This window comes from Diaporthe amygdali, assembly GCF_026229845.1.
Source record: "Diaporthe amygdali strain CAA958 chromosome Unknown NODE_28_length_639089_cov_64_968398, whole genome shotgun sequence".
NCBI classification, from domain to species: domain Eukaryota; kingdom Fungi; phylum Ascomycota; class Sordariomycetes; order Diaporthales; family Diaporthaceae; genus Diaporthe; species Diaporthe amygdali.
In genome coordinates, this window is record NW_026517048.1 from 345,479 (window position 1) to 368,935 (window position 23,457).

The 23,457-nt window shown below is 50.4% G+C and overlaps 5 protein-coding genes across 5 annotated transcripts; all 5 read right to left on the reverse strand.

Moving 5' to 3' along the window:
- Window positions 1-1,118: 1,118 nt before the first annotated feature.
- J7T55_014816 (uncharacterized protein) lies at window positions 1,119-3,020 on the reverse strand (the record flags this gene model as incomplete). Its single annotated transcript, XM_053131795.1, has 3 exons — window positions 1,119-1,563; window positions 1,620-2,656; window positions 2,811-3,020. 3 exons carry the CDS (start codon window positions 3,018-3,020, stop codon window positions 1,119-1,121), a joined length of 1,692 nt encoding a protein of 563 aa, XP_052990177.1.
- Window positions 3,021-3,604: 584 nt separating this feature from the next.
- J7T55_014817 (nacht domain-containing protein) lies at window positions 3,605-7,319 on the reverse strand (the record flags this gene model as incomplete). The annotated part of the gene is made up of 9 exons (XM_053131796.1): window positions 3,605-3,634; window positions 3,691-3,793; window positions 3,977-5,050; window positions 5,123-5,392; window positions 5,440-5,569; window positions 5,634-6,215; window positions 6,281-6,634; window positions 6,726-6,914; window positions 7,064-7,319. 9 exons carry the CDS (start codon window positions 7,317-7,319, stop codon window positions 3,605-3,607), a joined length of 2,988 nt encoding a protein of 995 aa, XP_052990178.1.
- An 8,510-nt stretch (window positions 7,320-15,829) lies between these two features.
- J7T55_014819 (uncharacterized protein) lies at window positions 15,830-17,851 on the reverse strand (the record flags this gene model as incomplete). Its single annotated transcript, XM_053131797.1, has 1 exon — window positions 15,830-17,851. One exon carries the CDS (start codon window positions 17,849-17,851, stop codon window positions 15,830-15,832), a length of 2,022 nt encoding a protein of 673 aa, XP_052990179.1.
- A 1,330-nt stretch (window positions 17,852-19,181) lies between these two features.
- J7T55_014820 (uncharacterized protein) lies at window positions 19,182-20,395 on the reverse strand (the record flags this gene model as incomplete). Its single annotated transcript, XM_053131800.1, has 2 exons — window positions 19,182-19,407; window positions 19,476-20,395. 2 exons carry the CDS (start codon window positions 20,393-20,395, stop codon window positions 19,182-19,184), a joined length of 1,146 nt encoding a protein of 381 aa, XP_052990180.1.
- Window positions 20,396-21,456: 1,061 nt separating this feature from the next.
- Window positions 21,457-23,402, reverse strand: J7T55_014821 (GMC oxidoreductase; the record flags this gene model as incomplete). The annotated part of the gene is made up of 3 exons (XM_053131801.1): window positions 21,457-22,903; window positions 22,977-23,101; window positions 23,160-23,402. The coding sequence occupies 3 exons, from the start codon at window positions 23,400-23,402 to the stop codon at window positions 21,457-21,459; spliced, it is 1,815 nt and encodes a 604-aa protein (XP_052990181.1).
- Between the last annotated feature and the right edge of the window lie 55 nt (window positions 23,403-23,457).

Sequence of the window (23,457 nt, forward strand, 5' to 3'; positions counted from 1 at the left end):
ATCCAGCATTTCAACTCGATGAAGTTACTAAACTTCCTAGAGAAATTCCACGATTCCTATTCATCAAACACCGAGTGAGTTAATAGACAGCTAGCTGATCATGCCTTCCCAACCACGCGGCACCACGGGCGTTGAACCCATCTCCGTCGAACATCAGCTCAAGGGGAGCCAACCAATCGTGCCGAGTCTGTCACGTCAGAGCATGGAGGGTATGACCAGAGAGCTCGAAGATTACTGGGCATCAATGATTGAGTTGATTGAACGCTCGAGCCGAAAGGACCTCACTGGGAGAACATGATGGCCTGCCTCCCCTTTGTTCAAGAACATGGCTATTCAAAGATTGATCTGTGTCTGGGCTCCTGAGGGCGTTACAAGTTGCATGGGAATTTCCGAATTCCATCGAACTTGTGCACGCAAGCGAACACGAACGCGGAACGTCTGGTCCTGTGTAAGTCGCGATTTATCTAATTATCTCTACTTCTCACTGCTTAATTCAGTGCTGGCTTTTGCTAGTTCAGTGAAGTGAGACGGATGTGAAATCAATGTTGGAGCATCATCGAAGGGTCAAATTTTCTGAAGTACCTGATAACAGAGAAAATGCGGTGTGTTGGTTCATCACTCCTTCCAATGTTGAATTGGAAGAATCGTCCTTAACCCCCCCCCCCCAGCTCTGACGGGCGATTATGGCTGTCAGGGTTGGGGCTGGAGGTCACTTAGGTAATCAGTCGCGGTCCCCCCCACTCGTCTCTCCAATATTTACCTCGACGGTCCAAATTTTCAAGCTCTAGCCCTCCCTCCGTCTACTCCAACAAAGGCGACCTCGAGGGCTTCTCGGGGATCAATCAACCAGACCACGCATCGCACAATCCCCTTTGTGTCAAGGTAAGCTCGCTTTCATTACATCTCCTCGCTCGTACTCGCAAAATGATGAAAGAAACTTTCCATTAAGAACGGCCAACTGAAAGTCAAACCCATGTTGATTCAATATCAAGCTCAACAGTCTGAATTTTTGCACACAAGATCTTTTCTCGTTTCTTGAAAGCTTTTTTGTACTGTGCCTTGAGGCTAATTCAGAACGAACAGTGACACAGATACTACGACTATTTCTACTCCTACCGCTATTCAATCCTTTCGAACCATACGAGGCCTTCCACATTGTCTTCCTCCGATTCTGCTATAGATAACCACGTGATTCCCAGCGCGTTGGCCTTCCCGTCCGAACCGACGCGGAACTGTGCCGGCGCATACTCGTTGACAACGCCGATAGGCAATTTTCGCGTATACATGAATATCATCCAATACTCGCCCGACACGTGCTCGAACTCGTTGAAGGACGGCCAGGTTGCGTAGGGCCTTGTCGCCGTGAGAGCGGCCTTGGCTCGAGTTGTCTTGCCGGGGTCGGCCAGTTCAACAGTGAAGTTCAGGTAGCCCGGGTGATAATAAGTACCCGTGTAGCCCTCGATAGGCAGAGAGAGCGGAATGCTGTGCTCAGGGCGGTCTGGATAGTACTTGTCGATGGCATGTTCGAGCTTCATGTCTGTCCGATTCTCCTGTCCCTTGAAACTATGCCAATGAATGTCAGTGACCTGTCCCACACAACGCCGTCGTGAAAGACCTACGCAGCAGTCCAGTTGAATCTCTCACTCTGGGGAATACCCAGTTTCTCGTCAACAAGCTCCCAGACAAGAAGCAGTTCCACATAGTTGGAGCTCATCGCCGTGTTGCCCAACGCGACCACGCCAAAGTCGAGGTCCGGGAAGAAGAACACTTCTGCCCCGTAGGCGTGCATCCCGCCGGCGTGTGTCCAAAACCGGTGGCCCTTGTAGCTCATAAGCTCCCACCCCAGAGCATACATTTCAGGCGCATCGTACGGGCCCTCCGCAGATGGGAGCGCAGAGAGGTGCTTGACGATCATGCGCGGCGTCTTGATAGCCGCGTGGCCGCTCTTAGGCACGGGGCCGTCTTCGCGCAGCAGGCTCCTAATCCACTTGGTGTAGTCGTCCACGTTCGAGATGACGCTCCCGGCGCCGCCGATCTCGTCGACGGGCATGTACGGCACGCTGACGAACTCCTTGCCGTCCCACGCGTAGCCGCCCGCGAAGTGCTCCGGCGCGGCGAGCGCGTCCGGCAGCGAGAAGTAGGTCGAGCGCATCCCCAGCGGCTCCCAGATCCACTCGCGCAGCACGTCGCCCAGCCAGCGGCCGCCCGTGAGCGTCTCGACCACGTGCGTCGCCACCACGTACATCTGGTTGCAGTACTGCCACTTGGTGCGCGGCGCCGCGTTCAGCGGCAGGTAGCGCAGGAAGCGCACGCCGTCGCGCACCGTCGCCGTGCGCGTGCCGTCCCCGTCGGGCGAGGCGACGCGGTGCGTCGACGCCTTGTCGTGCCGCGGCATCCCCGTGCGGTGGCTCAGGGCGTCCTCGATGGTGATGTGCGTCGTGGCCCACTCGTCCGTGAGCACGAAGTCCTCCGGGATGATGTTGTGCACTGGCGTGTCCCAGGCCAGCTGCTGCCCGTAGACCGCGGGCGCCGTGTAGTTGCCCGAGTCGATCATGATACTCAGGGCTGCGGCTGTGAATGCCTTGCTTGTGCTGGCGCAGTAGAACAGCGTCGAGGACGTCACTGGGGTTGATGGGTAGGTTGCGATGCCAAAGCCCTGGGAGTGTCAGCATATAGACTGCCGATTGTTTCCTCATCTTCAGGGCCGATGGAGGATAGCGGCGGTTCTCATGCTCTTGACTGATACAGTGCTTCTTACTCGACCCTGAAGTTCCAAGGACGATGTCCGTGTAAGACAGGTCAGAACCTACCTCAGTCCAGATGTCATCCCCGTCAACAATACCGATCGCCACACCAGGCACATGCCACTCTTCCAGAAGCTCGCCGACGTGCTTCGCATACTCCTCGGTGAATGGGCTTCCTCCGACGCTCTTATCGCCATCTAAGAGCGGCTTCTGCGACTCACTCGCCGCCACAGCAGAGTATAGTGCGCAGAGCGCAAATTGAGCGGATTGACGCATTTTCATATATGATCACAGTTTCATGTCAATTGGTGATGTTGAAAGCGGGGAGAATATAGGAAAAGGCTGGGAGGATGGCCAATTTTGTTTACATTATAGAGGTTGCGAGGGGAAAGTCTGCCCGTCTGACGTGCGTTAGCGATGTCGCTTGGCATGTTGAAAGATCACTCCCAATCGAGCCGCTCGGCAACAACACACCGTCCACTCTCATCGTACTCAGCATGCATGCCTTTGTCGCTTCCACTCTATATACGGTGCATTTGAATGTACCATTCGCTCATCATGATCCACCCACTCTCAGAGACTCTACGCCCGGCACGTCTGTTACAAAAGACGCCGTAGGGGCTCAAACCCACTACCGGCTTTTTATCGCCGGGAAGACCATACCGTTGTTTGGTTCTCTGTGATCCTATTTCCGTCACAATAGTGACATTCTTGGCTTATAAGAGCAGCCATTACCATTATTGATTTTTTTGATAATTATTTACCCCTGTACTATCTATATATTTACAACCTTTCAATACTGAGGCACTTGACCTTTGCGTCCAGCAAGCATTTCTGCGCTCTTTCGATGCATTTTATTTTCATATGTGGTCTGCAAAAGTCAATACCTGCTGAAAGGTTTGGAAGAGGGATGGGTTAGGGACTTGCTATGATCAAAATAGCTTACCTTATCTGGCGATGTCCTCAAAGCGTTCTGCTCAAATTGAAGGGAAAGATCGGCGAGTCTTTGCGGTGGTTGATCAGGCGTCGCAACAATAGTAGTTGCAATACTGAGTTGAGGATTATTAGCTATGTTAAAAAAATGGTTGAACAGGACGTATAGAAAAGATCAATGATATAAATAGAACTCATTTGGTACAGAGATAATAGGGCTAGCTAGCTATCTAGCTAATCATCAGGGGCTTAAAAAGAATCAAGATAAACTAAGGAAATTACCAACGGGCGAAACTCACAGGTCTTGAGCCTTTTTTACGCGCTCCGTGATTGAAAAGCCCCTCTGCCAGCCATGGGTATATAGGGTACTATTCATGAAATCGAAGCAATACTGCTCAAAAAAATCATCAGGAGGGTCCCCTGGCCCTTGCGGCACGGGAGCTGGGGCCTCGGTCGCTCCGGTGTCTTTCGGAGAGCCGTCGACCGGGTATTTTCGTTTGAGCGTCTTAGGTATTTCCGGCAAATCTCTGAAGTGAAATTTAATCTCGTGTGCACGGAGCCTCTTCGAACTGGTGAACCCGATGTCGTTGTAGCGGCAGTTTTGATGATAGCACTTGAAACCGGCATTGTGCTGTCGAGTCTTGTGATCTTCGAGCTCAACCGCGGACGGGTACCCGAAACGCGAGCGCTCGCAGTTTCTGACTGTGCAGATGAAGGCAGTCCGCCTAAACTCAGACTGGAAAGTTTGCAATTCTGCTGGGGACAAGCCATCGCAACTCGAAGCATGGAGAAGCGACTTGACGGCGATGTTGTATTTCCAGTTTGCGCGGGAAAGGACTGTTGGATCCCAATCCGTGGCCAGAATATCTATGCACAAATTGTTACGATTAGCACACTCTCTTGACCGGCCACGCTGTCTTGACTTGCCTGGCCCTTCCGAAGCCTGCTTCGCATCAAACTTTTGTCGAAAGTTCAAAACTTGGCAGATCAGACCGTGAATTTCCGGTACAACCTTCAACTTGTCAGGAATCCTTTCCTGAATTGTTGCTGGGCTGGCTGGCTCAGAAAACCCGGAAAGAGTATTGGGTTGAGTCTTTGCTACATTTGTAGGTTTTGTTGCAAAGTTCAGCAGTTGTGTCAACAGGGGACTTCGTTGGTCAGGCGGCCCATCTTGGGCCTCAATATAACGTAAGACGTGGAATATCCAGTACTCATTAGCATACTCTTGGAGGCCTAAAAGACCAAGCCCAACTTTCTCCGTCAATTCGGTTGATGGGATGTTATCGCGAGCAAAATCCAGCGTTTGCGTCAGTTGCGACACGCAAGCGAAGGCGATGTCATGGTGTGATGTGCAGGAGGAGACAGAGGGCCATCTGTTTGAGACAAGAAGAAATCTGGGCTTGTCAGCGCATGCTAGGATTTTCAGTAATGAAAAGAATACTCACGTTGCCAGTGTCGAGTGTATCAGAGACACAGAGCCGCCCGGACCATCCTCGATCAGTGGCTTGCAAATGTCAAGGGAGTTGGGGAATGGCTTGGTGTTTCTTTGAAGTGTGACCGACCCCTCGTGGATACTTGATCCCAGCAGGACGTCTCGCTTCCGGATGGCTTGCTTCTTGTCCGCGAACAGAATCCATTGAAATATACGACGAACTTTGGAATCACCTCTCGACGCAACACAATTATTTTGTATTCTTTCAAGAAGCTTGCCGTACCTAAAACAAGATGGCTGATTAGCACAGTGAAATGGCACGCAACCAACCGGGTAAGCCAAGGGTCTGCTTGCATCTCCTCCAGATCTCGTGGTAAGCCGTCTACAGTTGACCTCAACTCCTCTAAACTCCCTGCTGTTTCGAGGAGGCTCAAAACCAGATTCAGCCAAAGGAACATGCCTACAAAGCAGCGCATTAGTAAAGTCGACGATTTCCAGGGTGATAAAGATAGGTAGTTCTCGACCTTCGGCCTTTTCCAAAATCCGTTTTTGAAGGGACAGTCGCTCCGAATTATCGAGGGCAGTTCCGAGCATCTCGCCCAGATTTCCTAATGAAGCGTGAACAACAGTAGCCATGTCTTTGATGATCGCCTCTTTTTCATCACCTAAGAATAGGTGATGTGGTTTCCTTGCCGATAGGAAAGATCGGATGCTGGGCAGGTCTTGGCTAGATATGAGAAGCTTGCATGAGACACCGGCCATCGTCGTGACCGCGTGTACTTCCTGCAAAAGTCTTCGATGTTCAGTGTATTGTACCTCGTCGACTCCGTCCACTATCAAACGCACAAAATCCATTTCTTTCAAGATTGTGACGAGTATCTCTTTCAAAACTCTGATCGTCGGAGAACGTCCTTTAGCAGCATAGTTATCGTAGATGAACGGCACGAGGTCTTCATCTTGGCGAATTGACTGGGCTAAGTAGGCCTTGAAAATCTGGGCAGAGACATCGTGTGCTGGAGTACAGTAGTCGCAAAAGAAGAACAACACCCGCTTCTTTTGATCCAAACGAATGAAAGATATTATCTGCGATACGAGAACTGATTTGCCTTGATCGTTGGGTCAGTATGTATGGCCCGTTGAGGTGTAGGAATGGGGTTGAAAGGGTACTAACCTGAGCCTGGTTTCCCATAGATCCACAACAATTGTTTCCCACGTTCTCGCTGAAGCCATGAGCGAAACTTGGTGTTCTTGGTAATCCAAGACGTGGTCCCATCGTTACAACGCTCTTTAAGCCACTCGAGTCTGAGCTCCTGGTCGTTTTCCCCGGCCTTAAGCCAATTCAGAATCACCTGGAGTTGCTCTGACTGCCATTGCTCTTCACGACGAACAGATTCATCAAGTGATTTCTGCCTCCATTCTTTGGCATCCAGTATGTGGTGTGTTGTGACTTCCTTTTCAATCAGGTCAGTTGTTTTTGTAATGTTGTCAATCAGAGCACTAAAACGGTGCTCAAATCGGCCCCAGGCTGACGCGAAGGAAATTTTCCAAGCTTTGCATTCGCATTTAAGTTAGTGACAATCCATGTTTCTCCCTTTGTATACATGAAACTTGCGTACCTGGTTTGCGGATGAGCTTGTAGACTCTTCGATGAAACTCCAGAATGTCCTCATACAAGAAGACGAAGAGTTGTTGAAGAGCGTGATTCTCTTTAAAGGCTTCTTGAAGATTTGTCAGGCGCGGCAAAGCGTGACCTAGTTGTGCATATGCAGACAGCAGCTTGTCCAGCGCCTGAGTCTGTTCCTTAACTGCCTGTATAGCTATTAGATTCTGGATTTTCACGAGGTGGACCCGTGACCTGAAACCTACCACGAGGATGAATTTGATCGGACCCTTTTATGGATGTCTAGGTGAGTGTATTGAACATATGAATAGGATAAAACGCGCAGAAAATTACTTGCCCACACATAAGGAACAAATGGCGAAGAATTGCAGAATATCTCGACCACGGTCCCATATCCCTCAACTGCTTTCAAGTACGGGGTAAGCCTATCCAGGTTCCTCAGGCATTGTCGAGCGGCAAGTTGCCTTTCAATATCTACGATAGCGGATTGAACGTGTTGCCAGGATGTCGCTTGTATCTCGTGATCTTCCTCAGGCGGGAGCTCGTCACGAAACCTTTGGCATGCTCTTTCCAGTAGTGTCTGGGCCATATTAACATAAGCTAGTTGTCAAGTCTAGCTACGTTCATCGAAAGACCGTGAAAAAGAAAAGTGGAATGTTTAGAAGAGTTGACGAGGCTGAATGGGATACAATATGAGCAAAATCGACCAAATCAGTGCTGGTCGTTCACTTTTCTCGTTAGGCTACTGACCACGCTGACATAGGTTTTCAGCTCCGCTCCTGAACCGGGGCAGAAATGGAGATACTGGCAAATTAGCCTAAGGAGGGCGCCAGCTGTGTATGTAGCCTTTTAAGACCCAATTTTTACTCCACAAGTTGTAGACACTCATGCGCGTGCCCTGCTAGTTGTGCTTACGGTGCATGAACGGGCAGACTTGTGCGTCTGACACGTCAGTCTGAGGGCGCCCCCAAGGTGGCGCAGACCTCGCTTCTCAGCAATATGTTTTCCCATCCTTTCCAAGATGGGCGCTGCGCTCCCTCGTCACGATTTCGATCTTCGTGAGAAGCTTCGGCTCACCTTTACCTAGACGAACTGGCAGCTACCAAGACTGTTAGACCTCATCTTGACTTCAATCACCACAATACCATGGCTGGGCAGTAACCTGAATCCCAGCAACGTGATTTTATTTCCTTCTTTTTCCCCCGTTTCTCCCACCTTGCCATGGAACCCACGGACAGCAGTACTCCCCCTAAAAAAAGACGTAGGGTAATGCAAGAAGTGCCTGGAGGCAAACTCGACTTCATCGATACCTCTTTTCAGAGTCAGACTGATGTTTACGATTCTATTGTCTCCGCTAGTGAAGACACCACCTCAGCCAGCAAAGCTGGCCTATCAGCTCAAAACCTAAAAGATCCAGAGAGCGACTATTCTGAGGCTTCATCCCCAAGTCCCGGAACGCCAAGAGACGCCCGTACTCAATCTGCAGAAACAGTGTCTTTCGGATCAGTGCGTTCCATGACATGCATTTTGTGATGAGAATGGGAGAGAACTGGATACTGATCTTTGGCTTCCCAGATCACAAGTTTTGACGTAACGAATTTGCGGGTCATTGAGGGCAAAACAAAGCTCTATGCGGAGGCCGGGGGCCAGATCTATCGACATTCGAAAGAAACTTTCTATGGGAACCTGGCAAGTAATGACGCCAAACTGTTACAGCTCCTTGCGAATGAAGGACTTGAGTATGATCTTCACTGGATTCCGGAACCAGAGCCCAGGCGTATTGCGGGCATTATGTGGGTGACGATTTACGGTTGTAGAGAGATTGCAGAAGACCTCGGAGACACCTTGCAGATGATCGGGGTATATCTCCAAGACCCCATTCACGCGGAGAAAGATGTCATATATTGGAATCCTCACAAATTCAAGAATATTGATGGATTGCGAACGAGCCACTTGAAGGCCACATGGCAATCTTCGATTCACGCTCAGAGCAGTCGCGACCTCGGGACGGCAGATTTTCTTAACAGATTTGTTTCCGAGGACAACTTACCTGAGACTCAAGGGTCTGCATTGCTTCGAACCCGCTTGAAAAGGTGCGCCGACTTTGAATACATGCTCGAACTACCAGAAATGAACCCAAAGAAAATGAGCTGAATCATGCCCAGTCACCAAAAAAGAGGGCTCACTTTCATGACTCGCCGCGAACAAGGCTGGCAGCTAGGTACGCCTGAAGGTGACATATGGACGGCCGAGGCTGACAGAAATGGGACCACTATGTAAGTGAGGCATTCAAAAGCATAAAGACCGACTACTCATTTGACTTCAATGCCCAGGTACTGCAACAATATTGTGAATTCCAAACAGTACTCACCACCGGCAGTGTTCCGTGGCGGAATCCTGTCTGACCAAATGGGCCTGGGCAAATCCCTGAGCATGCTTGCCCTTATTGCAAATGACAAAGATCAATGCGTTGCTGACAGCGAACTCACGAAATGTTCAACTCTTATTGTGGTACCTCCTCAGCGTGAGTGAACTATCTCTACTGGGCTTCTGTAAATTACCTCAAGCTGTGTATGCTTACTTGTCAAGGGCCAGTCTTAGCTAATTGGGAGCTCGAGATTGAAAAGTATGTCAACTCAAGGTTATCTTTGTGCCTTTGATAGCCTTCATTGACACAACTCTACCAGACACACGTTCCCCGGCTGTCTCTCGTGGTACTGCCATCATGGCCCCAATCGACATAGATTTATGGACTCGATGAGGCACTACGACGTTGTGATATCTACGTATTCAACTTTGGCTAGGGAGTGGCAGGAAAAGGGACACCGAGCCGCTATCTTCATGAATCACTGGCATCGTGTTATTCTCGACGAAGGTAATCACTGCTTCTATTCCTGAAGAGGTCATAACGAGCAAGCTGATCATTGAAAGCACATAATATCAAGGACATTAACTCCGTGACCGCACAAGCAGCTGTTGCTTTGAAAGCTGGGCGCAGGTGGGCCGTGACTGGAACACCTGTTCAGAATGGTCTGTCCGATATGTTCAGCCTCTTTCACTTTATTCAAGTCTATCCGTACTCAGACAGAAGCATTGTCGACAAGCATATATTCACTCCATGGACAATCGGAGATAGAGAAGATGCCATCAAAAGACTGAAAAAGCTACTCCAGTATATAATGTTGAGGCGTTCTGCTGATATCATCGCTCTTCCAGAGCGGACGGACACAACGATTCTGCTCAAGTTTGACGCTCAGGAGAGAGCAAAATACCAACAGTCAGCACAAGCCACGATTCAATGCCTGGATGATCTTCTTTACTCGAAGGCTACGGCTGGAGGACATAAGAATGCTCTTAACAAAATCAACGCCCTGAGGATGGCGTGTAACCTCGGCTGTCAAAGATTATCCAAATTCCAAGATTCGTTGAAGCCCCCAAACTTGTCATCCAGGCAGACAAATGTACTTGAGGGCTTTGAATCAGGGATCGAGACCTCCGATTGCCTCAAAATCCTCGCGTTGATTGGGGTTTGCAAAGCTTGCGGAATATCAATCTCGAATTCCGAATTCTTGATTCCCGAAGCCAGTGGAGATCGTGGGCCGCAGCCTTGGTGCTCCTCATGCCTATTGGATTTGACGGAATCCGTTGAGAAAGTCTCTGAGCCAGACTTTAAAGCTTTGGAATGCACATCAGTGCAAGCCGGTGCTGGTAAACAGAGGCAGTGGCCAACAAAGATAGGCGCTCTTCTTGAGGATGTCCGAAACCAGGATTCAGACACAAAGTGGTTAGTTGCAAGCTATCCTCAGAACTGTCGTTGTCTCAATAGATAGACCTATTATGTGCCTGGGTTTATTGACAATATCTCATTAGTGTCGTTTTCTCGTCCTGGACGTCAACCCTAGACTTAGCCAATGCAGCTCTTGCTCAAGGAGGAATACACTGCGTCCAATTTGACGGGAAAACTCCCAACAAGCAGAGAAAGAGCATACTTCAGGAGTTCTCAGACCCAAAAGGGCCAGCTGTGCTACTCATGTCCCTTCAATGTGGAGCTGTCGGGTGCGAAATACTGAAGTCGCTTTGATCACAAGCGAATCGATCAATATTAACATTTGTACTAGACTCAACTTAACCGCGGCCACTCGGGCATACCTGATGGAGCCTCATTGGAATCCAACAATAGAAGAACAAGCCCTGGCGAGGATCCACCGACTTGGGCAGACCCGCCCTGTAGTCACCATACGCTTGGTGGTGCAGGAATCGATCGAGCAAGTGAGCACACCATCATCAACCATTCTTCTAGGTTGAATTTCTGGCTAACACATATGGTTCAGTATGTACGACAAGTTCAGAGCAGGAAAAAGAAGCTTATAAGCCTGCTCCTTGCCAGCGACCAGGCCAAGGAACGGAAAGCCACGGAAAGGGAAGTCCAGGTGCGTGCTTTGTGGTCAGCTAAAGTGTTGGGCATAAATTACTTACACGGATGCACAGGATCTTCGGAACTTCTTAAGCTGATTGGTGATATTATCTCAAGGCTGCGCATCTCTGGGTCGCGCGTCTCCTGACACGTTAAAAGATGCTCAATCAATCACAGTCTTCAAGTCCACCCGATCAGAACTGGAGTCTGAGAGCAGGTGCGTTTCTCTAGAACCTAGTATCTCAAGTATAAAATAGTGCGTTCCCTTCTTCTCAGCCCTTCTTCGGACATGTGATTCTGAATAGCTAAGACTCATGCAGATGATGTAAACAAAGCCACGTGCTGGCCGCCTAGGAATATCGGTGTAATTTTGTGCTGGACTGTAGTAATCAGTATTTCTTTCTTAGTGTGCGTATGCTACAGATACCTGTCACATACATTACCCGCCAGAAATGTATGGATTAACAGAAAGAGTAGGGAAAGACTGACTCGCTGAGGAGGTCTGTGGACTGGAGCTGGTTCAGAAGGGAGAGGTTAGGAGCATGGAAGATTACATTTACAGCCGCCGAGATATCAGATATATAATAGAGAAATACATATTCATTCATGTTGAATAGAGAAGATTGGCCACTCTGCCACAACTCCCATAGTATAGCGACCGAAGTAGTCACCCCAGAGCTGTAACAATGACAAAAGCAAGACATGCCCACGCTCCTCCAATCATATCAGTGCCCCCACACTTCACACTCATAAGGTATCTCGGTCCTCCCTGGATTCTAGACCAATGATATGTCTCAGCTCCAAGCCACAATACAAGCCCCACCTGGGATATCCTGTCATCCAGTCATGATTTGTCAACTAAGCTTCATAATTGAATCGGAGTGCACCTAGGATGTTCATGTTTGAGTCTGCAGACGAGATGCCAGCGGAGAGCTTCCGATACCGACCATTGAGATCGGATAAGCAGGAAATCCGTCTCATACATCTGTTACCATTTGATGAGAATGGATCGACCTTGGATTCTGATCACCGAACACTGGTATCCTGCCAGCTAGAGCATGTCAGCCTCCAAGACAGGCCCCACTATACAGCGTTATCCTACACCTGGGGAGACCCGAGCATCACGTGCGAAATAAAGCTCGATGATCAACGGGTCCGAGTGACAAGGAATCTGGAGTACGCTTTGAGGCATCTTATTGCCAACTACCGAAATCATGGGGGAGGCGGTCCGAATGTCATGGTCCTTTGGGTCGACGCCATTTGCATCGACCAGCATAACGAGGCAGAAAGAAACCGCCAGGTCTCTCAAATGAACAATATCTACGAGACAGCCATGGAGACCATTCTCTGGCTCGGCCCGGCCAGCGAGGATAGCGACCTCGCCTTCGAAGCCCTGCGCGGACTGAGTGCGTCGGCGATCCGGTTTGGTATTCGCTCATGGTCCGCGGTCTCCTTCAACAAGACCTCGTCTGACCCAAGAGTGCAGGCCATCCAGAGAGAACTCGATGACGTGATCGATTTCCTTCGACTTGAAAACTCGGCGCGATTGGGCGCTATTACCTCTCTGTACCAGCGGCCTTGGTTTCGGCGCGTCTGGGTCATCCAGGAAGCCGTGCTTTCACGGAACGCCATCGTCTGCTGCGGGCGGGATTGGATACCATGGTACCCCTTCTTTCGGGGCTTCTGGGTGTTGTGTGGTGTGCGAGATTACCTAAACCTCGTAGGCGCTGGCCAGCCGGATAGCTCAGCGCTCGCAGACGTGCTCACAGGGGCGTTGGACCGTGTGACGCCTGTCGCCTTCACGAGGCGCGACCTCTCCCTCCTCCAGCTCTTTTACCTGCTCTCTAGGATGGCGCCGCTGGCGCAGCTCCAGGCCTCGGACAAAAAAGATTACATTTATGCCCTCCTGAGCTTGATTGACACTCACCAGAGCCCGCATATTTTGGTCGATTACACTAAGGACTGGGCGACGGTTCGGACAGAAGTTGGCCAAGCATGTTTGACTTACTACGGGCTTCGAATGCTGTCCTTTGCCGGCCACAGCTCTGAGAACGAAGTTGCCGCCCCTTCGTTGCAAACATCAACGCCGTCATGGGCACCGGACTGGTCGTCGAAGGATTTGCCACAGCCGTTGTTCACGTCATCAATCTTTATTACTCGAGGCGGATGGCGGTACTGTCCATATTCTTCCGCACGAGGCTCTAGCCAAACACTAGAAAATTCATTCAGAATAAACGGAAAAATGAACCTCGAAGGGTTCTATGTCGACGATGTCGGGTACCTGGGCCAGCCCTTCACCGAACGGGGTGACACTGCGGACGACGCAGCACGCGTGGTTCGGCTCTCCACTTGGCTCCACGATCTCGACAACACTCTCCTCCCGTGCCCCAACGATGTCTACAAGACGGCAGAGGAAGTGTATGATGCCCTATGGAGGACTCCGATTGCGGATCGCGCATACGTGCACAGCTGGGAAACAGCCCGGGCGTCTGTGGAGACTCATCGGGCGTACCAGGCTGTGAGAGTGGGCGGTGATGTTGGTCAAGGAGTCAAGTACGCCAATGTAGCCTTCAACAAACTCTTGCAAAGGCGGCCGTTCCGATCCGAGAGAGGGTATGTTGGGCTCGGTCCTCTTGGAATGTGTCGGGGTGACTCGATCTGGATCCTGCCCGGTGCAGACGTGCCTTTCGTGTTTCGCCCTGTCGGAAACGGCGATTTCGTTGTTGTGGGAGAGGCGTATGTTCATAAAATCATGGATGGGGAATTTTTTGAGCTGTCGATAAGTCAACAGAATATCAATTTGGTATGAAGCGGCGCCCGCCAACGCCTGGGGGTCTTTCTTGACTGCCTTCCTCAACGCCCAGTCACCCACAGGTCTTTGGACAACTATCCGGCTGTGATTCGCATTGCGTGTAGCATGAACAAAATGGTCACTATCTGCTAGCCGACCCGGAGTTCTGGTGTCCTCAAAAGGGGAGCCATCCACCGCCTCTTGAAGTAATTACGCTACCATCTTTGGGGCTTCCAATTGAAATCGATGTAGCGTAGAAGTACGGAACGCCGCCTCTGCGACGTGAGTCAGCCTCATGGATTTGGCGATGATCTCAGACAGTGCTGAAAACAGAGCTTCGGCGCGGCAGCTGACAGCAGCGTAGGAAACTACCCCGAAGTCCAGATGTCGTCGTCGAAGCCGCAACAGTGACAAGGCAATACGATCTGAGTTACAACGGTGGTCATCAGCAAAAACATGGTCAGATCCCCAAGTCATTGGGTATGAAGATCTTATACCATGCCTTACGACCGCGTAATCCTCCGGGATAGGCTTCTCTTGACCATCCTGCATAATCTTCGTAACATGTTGCTTTTTGTTCTATGCCTGGCCCACCTGCGCAGCTTAATGTCCTCTTCATCACCAGTAACAAACAGACACGCCCAGATTCCCCAAAATTTGCATTGTTACGCCCAATTTGCGAATGCCATCGGCGGTCTTTTCTTCTTTTTTCTCGAAAAAATAATAATAACAATAATTGTATGTACTCGTTTTGTTCCACTCATTATTTGCTAGGGTTTCGACATCGACCATCGCAGAGGATTTACTTGCGATCACGCGTCAACCATAACAAGGCTAAAGCTAATGTTGTGACCTACATATGTAGACTGTTTTAAATTTTAATAGAAAATACTTGAAAACAGGGAGTTTTCGGTAGCCGCCTTTGATTCTTGTCTTCAAGCCAAAGAGTCGCGCTTTTACGCATCGCCTTGGCCTGCCTGCCCAGCAACCAGAGCAATCTAATTTGCTGGTCATGAAGACAGCTTAACTAGATCTAACCGTTCTTTAAACATGTCTCTCTTCGATCCTTTGATTGCACTGCTATTCAGAGAATCATCCTTTAGCTTTCAAGCCCTCATGCGCCTACAATCGGCTTTTGGTCGTAGGCAGTGCTGTAGTTGTGGTAGCAGCTGGAAGTGGGTTGCTAGGCCCTTCAAGTCTCTCAAGGAAATCCATAGCCTCAGCAGGAGAGACCCCTTTGGACGGCCCGTACAGCGCTGTGTCAATACTATCATCAGCGAGGGCATGGTCGTGACACCTTGGGGCTGCTTGTGAACGTTGCCAGATAACTTGGCGACGCACCTAGCGTTTCTGCTCTACATTTAGGAGCTTTTATGTGAGCAAGCTTCAAACGAGCCATCATCTGGTCTCTGGTTAACACCATGGTGATTATTTCACAGTTCAAAGTGCAGAAGTTTGGAATCAGAGATGTTGATGTTCTGGGCGTGCTTTTGTGTCGGTATGATGAGTGTACGTCGATGAAATGTTCCAATCATCTTGAACGCTTTGTATTTGGTTTATGAAGAGAAGATTTCTGATATTTATTAGAAACGAACTCTTTTGGTGAGGCTGAGTTAGGCACTGCCTGTGGGTGCGTCCTGGGATGGTGATACGTGTAGCCCGGTGAGTCATCCGGCATCCTCGTAGTGACTTTCAATCTGGCATTTTCCCGACCGAGGTAGCTCACAGGAGTCAATGATTTGCGGTTGTGGCGAACTGTCAACAGCCTTCTACAAGGCTGTGCTTCCCAATGTGGGTGGAATTGTTTCTAAACAGCTGCATAGACAGCAGCTCCAGACAATATGCCAGTATATACTCTCGGTACAACGTGGAGCAATTAGCCATGGTCAAGTAACTAACCTAGCACAATTTTCCGGGGTGGCCCGCAACTTGTCTCCCAAATGTCCTTTGACACACGCCCCGCTGCCTTCCTATACATGATACCGTTTATAGTTTGGACCCAGAGCACATTGTAGAAGTCATAGAACTTGTAACGCCAATTCTCTGGTAGCTCTTTTCCGTAGCCCGAATGCGTCCCGCAACCGTCGATGGGAAATAGGGGTCCCTGGTCTCGCCCAGATTGTCTGTTCTCGGTGACTACAGGAGAGCATGGCAGAGGCCACGACGATGTCTCAGGAGTTTTGTCAGCTTGAGTGCTAGTAGAGGAATCGAAATAGAAATGGTCGCCATTCGAACTTTTAAATCTGTAGCACCCCATTCTATCAATCGTTGCCTCATACGTTGAGGCAGCGTCGAAGTAGCTACAATCGCCACGGGAAATCGCTACGATGTCGATGAATTGCGTGGCAGCGAGCTCTGGAATGTCGTCCATCACTCTCATCACGCCGGCCCATCTGCCCTTGCCGTCTTCGAGGGTGATCACGGGGCAACAGGTGTCCACTTCCGGATCATTCTTGTAGAGAAATGTATCAAAGACTGAAACGGAAGTGGCCGATTCATACTGACGTGGCTTGATTCTGGCACAGGGCCAGAGGACTCGACGTATGCGAAGTTCGGCCGTTGTCGTAGTGCATGAGAGGAAAGGAATGCTCTCTGAACGGGCCTTGACCGACAAGATATCGGCCATAGGTGATGGGTAGCGGTAGTAGATTCCGTCTCGTGAAGCCTGGCGAAACCACACTACTGGTCTTCCTCCCCGAAAAGGATTATCCATGGTTTGCCACTGGACAAGGTTGATGGTTCTCCGAGATATTGGTTCGCTAGACGAGTCATCATCGGAAGAAACGTGAGCCTCGTAGTTCAGGCAGCCTTTCAGGCTCGCCGGATCAAGCACGCACTGCCATCCAACCCAAGACCATGACGGTAGAGGCGATGGTGGTGCCAGATTTTGAACGAAAGGAGTCGCCACTCTTCTTTTCGCCCTCGAGAGAGGCTGCCAAAGAAGGGCGGAGTCGAGGAAGAGCGATGGCAGTCCGCTGATGAAACCATCGTGGAAACCCCGAGTGAGAGCATCGAGCACGCCGGAAAAGGCCGGAAGGGCGTCTTGTTCGTATGTGAGATCGCGATGGTTATATCGGCATACCATCTCTATGTAGAGATTTAAGTCAGGAGAGGAAAGGGACGCGAGCTGCCGTGACAGTTCTCGGTACTTGTGAATCTTGTTCAGGATTGGCGTGGGTGCTTGACCTTTGCGCGGGGCTCTAACCTCTAAACTCATCTGACGCGAGTCCCACGCAACAGAACAGTCCCAAAACAGTTTTTCGTCAAGGAATATGATCGATCTCTTGGAGAGAATGTGTTCCTGGAAAGTCCATCCCCTGGAAGCCCAGTGTGATGCAAGCAGCTCGTCGTGGAGAGTGTTCAAGCTGATTCTCTGCGCGGGGCTCTGCACATCTACGATAGAGCCACGCAATCCATTGGCTTCTGAGGCTGCTATGATGGTGAAAAAGGCTCCGGAGTATATTTCAGGTAGGAAGGCCATCTTGTCGGTTGTAGATTCGTCGTGCTGTATGACACAAAGACAGTCGACCCAGAGGTATCGCGTCCCAGACTGGAGTACGAGAGTCATGGAATCCCGGACGACCATGGGAAGCTGTTTCGACACGGAATATGATGATAGAAACCCTGGTTTTTTAAGATCCTTGAGGGTCTCCCGCCGAAGCAACAACCTATGCGTGGCCGTTAGATTGCTGGAATCCACAGGAGAGCTCCAGACATAGCTGAGGGCTGCATATTTGTTGACCGCCTTGCCCGGCACGATGCAGCTTTGCTCAGTGTCAATGACCCAGTCGGGAATGTGTTGTGGAGACCTCTCTGCAATTGGTGTCGAGACGTGGCACTTGTTGCCGTGGAGTTGGTTGCATTTCTGAAGCCACTCAGAGAGCAATTGAGCCTGTTCCTTCAGTGATCGAGCCATGAATTTTCGAATCAAAGTGAACACTTAAGAAACGCTGTCTATCCAAGACAAAGACAAACTTGTTTCAAACTTGAGGATGGGGCTGGAGCTGATGCGGCTTCAATTGGTAAGCAAAATCTCAGAGAGCAAGTGAAATTTTCTGTTGAAGATAATGAACCTTGAATGATGCCCAGCAATCTGCGCACTACTACAAGCCACAATGAAGTTTGAGGTACTCGGCTGCACGATATCGTATGATTTTGCAAGGCACTGCAAGACAATTGAAAATGAGAGCTAGGGATCTAGGTAGATGAGTTGTTGCGGCGCTAAGAGAAGGAACACCTACGGTAGGCACAGGAGGCAAAGGCCCCTTATTATAGCCGTCAATGGAGGACTCATGGGCGACGATTACGTGGGATTGCGAATCAGCCAGTCAAAAGCTTGGGGAGCAGCTTTGTGATTCTCTTGAGGTGGACGGCAGGACTCGGTCACCCTTATGCGGTCATGGTATTACATCACACCACTTCTATCCATGATTATATGCATTGAAGCCTTCAGCACCAGTGGGGCTCCACTACGCCAACTAACTCTATTGGTAGTCTAGTGCGACAATCAATTGAACATGGCCGAGAACTACAAGACTTCAACGAGGACTGGATTGTTTGTTTCCATGTGTCCCTGTTACCGCATCGTTGATATATCCAGGACAGTCATTCCACTAATGGTCTTTTAACCAGTTACTAATAGGGCGTCTACTCGCCCAACTGCTACAACGATATCTAGATTGGCGTCACTATTGCCACCCGAAATCCAATCACGGTTTGATTAATCTCACAATCTGTTCAGGTCGACATTCCCCCGTTCGAATCTGTTTAGCCCAACATTCCCCCGGTCGCAAGTTATATGAGTTACACAGATCATGCCAGAATTGCCATGGACTGCCTCACCCATGGTGATTCCGATTCCATCCCCCCAGCTGACCTCGCAATCCTTATCCTTAGCCCTCATAACATTTAGTTGTCTATCGAGGAGCTCAGGTCCAGGCGGTGTTGCGTTTACAACGGACCTAGGGACAATGCCGCAGCATCGGAATGTCCGATGGGAGCGAAAGCTTACTCCGATAAATAATACACGTGTCTGTTCTTTCATCCCGAGTTTTATTAAGGCTCCAGAGTGGGATGACATCCTGTTGAACGTTATTAAGCTCTTTCTGCGATTGAAAGCGTCAGGAGGGAAAACATTGATGCCAATAATGTCCCTCGCTGATTCCATAAGGCAAATACCATTAAACATTCTCGATTTCATGACTCCAGAAGACCGAGTCTTGTCATCAAGTAGATCCTCAGCGCTGTCAAAGACAAGCAAAAAGGAATACTGATTGCGTCTCGAAGGTGTGCAAGACGAGGCAGTAGACAAAAAAGGTCCGGGAGATGGGTTGGACCTCACGTATAACTGCGATTGGCACAAGACCCACGGAGGATAGACAGATACCGGTCCTGGAGGAAATGGGATTCTTTGCATAGCGCCTCTCCTTCCCATCCGGTCCGTGTCTAGATATCCCTGGAGTGGCACGCAGGCTAGGCGAGAAGTATAATCAGTGGGATGATAGTGAAGCTTAGCATTCAAGATCCCGAGATAGTAGGACCAGGTTTGGGCGACTGGAAGAACAATCGAAAGACCGGCGTTGGTCATCTTGAATGTGACTTTGTTGATGATTCTGGAATCGACGCTGACATAGTTTGCTGAGTACCTGAATGCTTGTGGACAAGGAGCGAGCAAACTGGCCCATCCGGGAGGCACCAGGTCAACCCAGGTCCAACAGAATATAGTCTGATCGTTCGAGTGCCGAATAATCTCCTCCTGTAGTCTTGTGAACGACTTAGTTCCTTCCCCGTAGAGTAATGGCATATTGATTTCGAAGATACCCAACATGCAGTATGCCATGTCTTCGACTCTTGTAGTAACTCTTCTGGATACCCAAGACATCTTTTGTGCTATACTCGCCTTCTTATACCGCCGATTCCCTTGGAGGTATTCCGTATCGATTCGGGTTGTCTCAGAAATGGCCTGTGCCATTGTTGAGCGAGAGGCTATTTCCGACCAGTCCAGAGAGAAGAAAGTTATCGCGAAAGGAGCCAAAAGCTCCTGAAGCGTCCAACCGCGAGTAAACCACTTGCTTTCGCAGAAATGCTTTACATAGTCCTCTGTCACGCTTTCGCACTCTCGAGGCATTGGTTTAACGTCGGATAGAAATGCATAACAAGTGGTAGCCTCTTGATACCAGCTGAACATGGAGTTGACCGCCTCGCTCAGTTCTGCTGAGCTACTCTTATCAATGCAATTTGTGTCGACCCAGAGGTAATTCAAACCATGCGCTTGAGCCTGTTTGCATGCCTTGTCGATTTTGAAGAAGCCTTTCTTCTTCTTGGCAACACTCAGATCCTGCCAGTCTTGAAAAGTGACCTCCTCATCTTCCCATGTGTGAGACAGGATGGCGTATTCCTCGGGTATCTTGTCGCCGGAGAACTCCAAGAGCTCAAGCGTCCGGGTGTGAATTAGCCGCATGACCGGGGCAGGATGTTAAGGATTTGCTTCGACTGTGGGATCTTGGGTGCTACGATTCCTAGGAACTATCGTCGAACTTCTTCGCGGAGGCCTTGATGGAAAAATCACAGCTGCTTCCTTGCGAAGATCCCAGGCTGGCGCAGAGGGGCCAAACGAATAGAAAAGCGACATACAGGGCTCAAGCGTGTCTGCCTTGGAGTAGGCGTATTCACTTTGTCAGGCGCCGACCCCCTTTTCAGTGCATGTAATGATAGGCCACGCAGGTAAGACTGCTAGGTCATAAGCTAACCGGTCTGGGACAGGTATTCCCCTGAAACTGCAGAGCCGATACTTTTCCCAATCCGTATTGATCAGCCTGCGAGCCCTATCTTGACAATGATTGACACTGTGGCTGCCATCGTCCTCGTGGGTGTGGAAGGTGACATGTGGCAAAGAACTCCCAACTCTGAATATTTCAAATGACTGCCAGAATGCGAAACTTCGCTAAAGAATCTCTCAGTATATATTCAGGAGTCCATTACTGGCAAGTATTTATAGGACTCGGATCACTACTATAAGCATCTCTAAGCACTCTGAGCTGTCAGACAATCTAGACTGATTGTGTTCTGTAAGCAATTGATATATTGCCATCCTGCAGCTGGGTGTTCGGCACGTCCTCGCCTACAAATCAAGAGGAAGAGGACCTGTAAACAGTTAGTTTTGGAGCCGTGTCCAATTATTACCATTGCTACTGAGATGTGCGAAGCATTGCGATTGGCTGCCAACTCGTTGCCATAAGAGAAGCTATACGTACATGTAAGTTTGACGAGGGTTTTCATTCGATTCCCTTCGCCCACGTCGGAGGAATGTAAATTGCAACAACTTATTTGGGCTTTCGTGAGCAGATTGGTGAAGGTGATGAGGGTATGTATGTACACATGTGCTTAGTAAATACTCGTAGGTTCTTGTATGTACGCAGACAGTCGCCTTCCCTCCTACACTCATTGTCACTGGTAGATCATTCTCGATGGGCTCAGTTACACCGCTTGCAGAATCCCTGTGTCCCATCGTCGTTCCGGCCTCTACCTCCCAGCCTTGATTTCATCGGCGATCTTCTCGGCAAAAGCATACACGGTACTCTGAGGATGACCTGGAGGCAGCAGCGCAAAGCTGCTCGCATCCACGACCCGCAGCCGCTGCACGCCGATGACCCTGGCGCTGCTGTCCACCACGGCCGTCGGGTCGTCGGCGGTGCCCATGCGAGCGGTGCAACTCGCATGGTACACCGTCATGAGGGTATCGCGCACCGTGTTGAGAATCTGCTCGTCGCTCTGCACCGAAGGGCCGGGGAAGTACTCGGTGGCATCAGCGAGGACGGGCTGCATCGCGTCGGATGCGAAGGCCTGTCTCGTGCGCTTGTACGCCGCCACCGCGACGGACTGGTCCGTCGGGTCCGTCAGCCAGGCTGGGTCCACTACAGGCAGGTCGTTCACGTCGCTCGAGGAGAGGGTCACTGTCCCGCGGGACTGCGGCGCGACCAGGGCGGCGAGGATCGTAGCGTACTGGTAGCCGTCGTTGGGCTGGGTGAGGAAGAGGTTGGTGAAGGCCCCGACGTAGCCTGGCGCTGTCAGGTACTCGATCTCGGGCCACGAGTCGGGCAGCTGGCCCAGCGCTGTGGCTGCGCTGGGAGTGATGGCCGCTCGCGGTGCCTTCTCCCACCCGAGGAAGTCGCAGACGGGATTGGTAAGAGGGCCCTCTTTGAAAGGAAGAAATGCTGTTGCGTACTGCTCAGTGACGTACAGAAGGTTGTTGGCGAGGTACGTGAGCGTTTGCACGTTGACGCGGTACGATGGCCCAAAGAAGATGTGGTCTGTCAAGTTCTGTCCCACACCGGGCCGGTCAGCAAGAACGGGAATGTCGAATCTCTCAAGCGTCTCGGCAGGCCCAATCCCTGAGAGCATCAGGAGCTGAGGAGTTTGAAATGCCCCTGCCGAGAGAATGACCTCTTTGTTGGCCGAGAGCGTCAAGTTGGAATCGAGCAACACGCCTGTGGCAGCCTTATTCCCATCAAAGAGGACCTTGCTCGCCTTAGTTGAGTGATAAATCTGAAGATTCGGCCTCGACTCTGCCGCGCTGAGAAATGAGGTCTGGGACGAGTCCCGATTTTCGTTATCAGGATTAATGGTCGAGCTGCAATACTGTGCGCCCATAACAGCCCCGCTGTTGAAGTCCTTGGCTGCGGCGATTCCAATCTCTTCCATTGCCGGCTGGAGATAGCTGGAGAATGGCTGTGCGTAGTTGGCATAGGACACCCGCAGAGGTCCACCAGTTGAATCGAACGCGCTGGCATCATACTGGGCCGTTGCATTGGGATCTCTCAGGTTCGTATCAGGTGGCGTGAATTGCACGCTCTTCTTGTAGTAAGGTAACATGTTCTCGAAGGTGTAGCTTTGATCTCCGACTGCGTCAGCCCAGAGTTGCATAGAGCCAGTGTCTGGACGTTGATAAATCATGAAGTTGAGGGCTGAGCTGCATCAATCAATCAGCCGGGAAGCACAGCACGTGCGACAATGCACCCCAATGGACTACATAGGCTGCTTACCTGCCTCCTAGGCATTTACCCCGTGGGTAGCGAATCGGGCGATTATTTGCGCCTGTCTGAGGTGTAGTGACGAAGTCCCAGTCTACAAGCGGGTTCGTGTCAGTGGGAGAACTCCCGGCAAAAAGCTTTTTGATTGTTTCTCAGTTAGTTCAAAAACCTCACATTCAACTGTTTGGGGCTTACTGTGTCGCCTGCTGGAGTCGAAGCTAGCAAAGGATCTGTGATTGAGTAATAAGTGCCGGCCTCGATGACAGCAACTGAGGTAGACGGGTCCTCAGAAAGCCTGGCCGCAAGTGTAAGGCCTGCTGTGCCTCCGCCCACGATGACATAGTCAAATGCGGCATCTTGTCTCTTTGCGTTGTCCGAAACAGGGACACAGGCTCCAAAGGATAGCAACAGTGCGATGATAAGTCGTGCCGCCGTCATATTGAAGCATTTGCTGCGGCACGAAAGAGTATACATGTGTACAGGACTTAGAGAG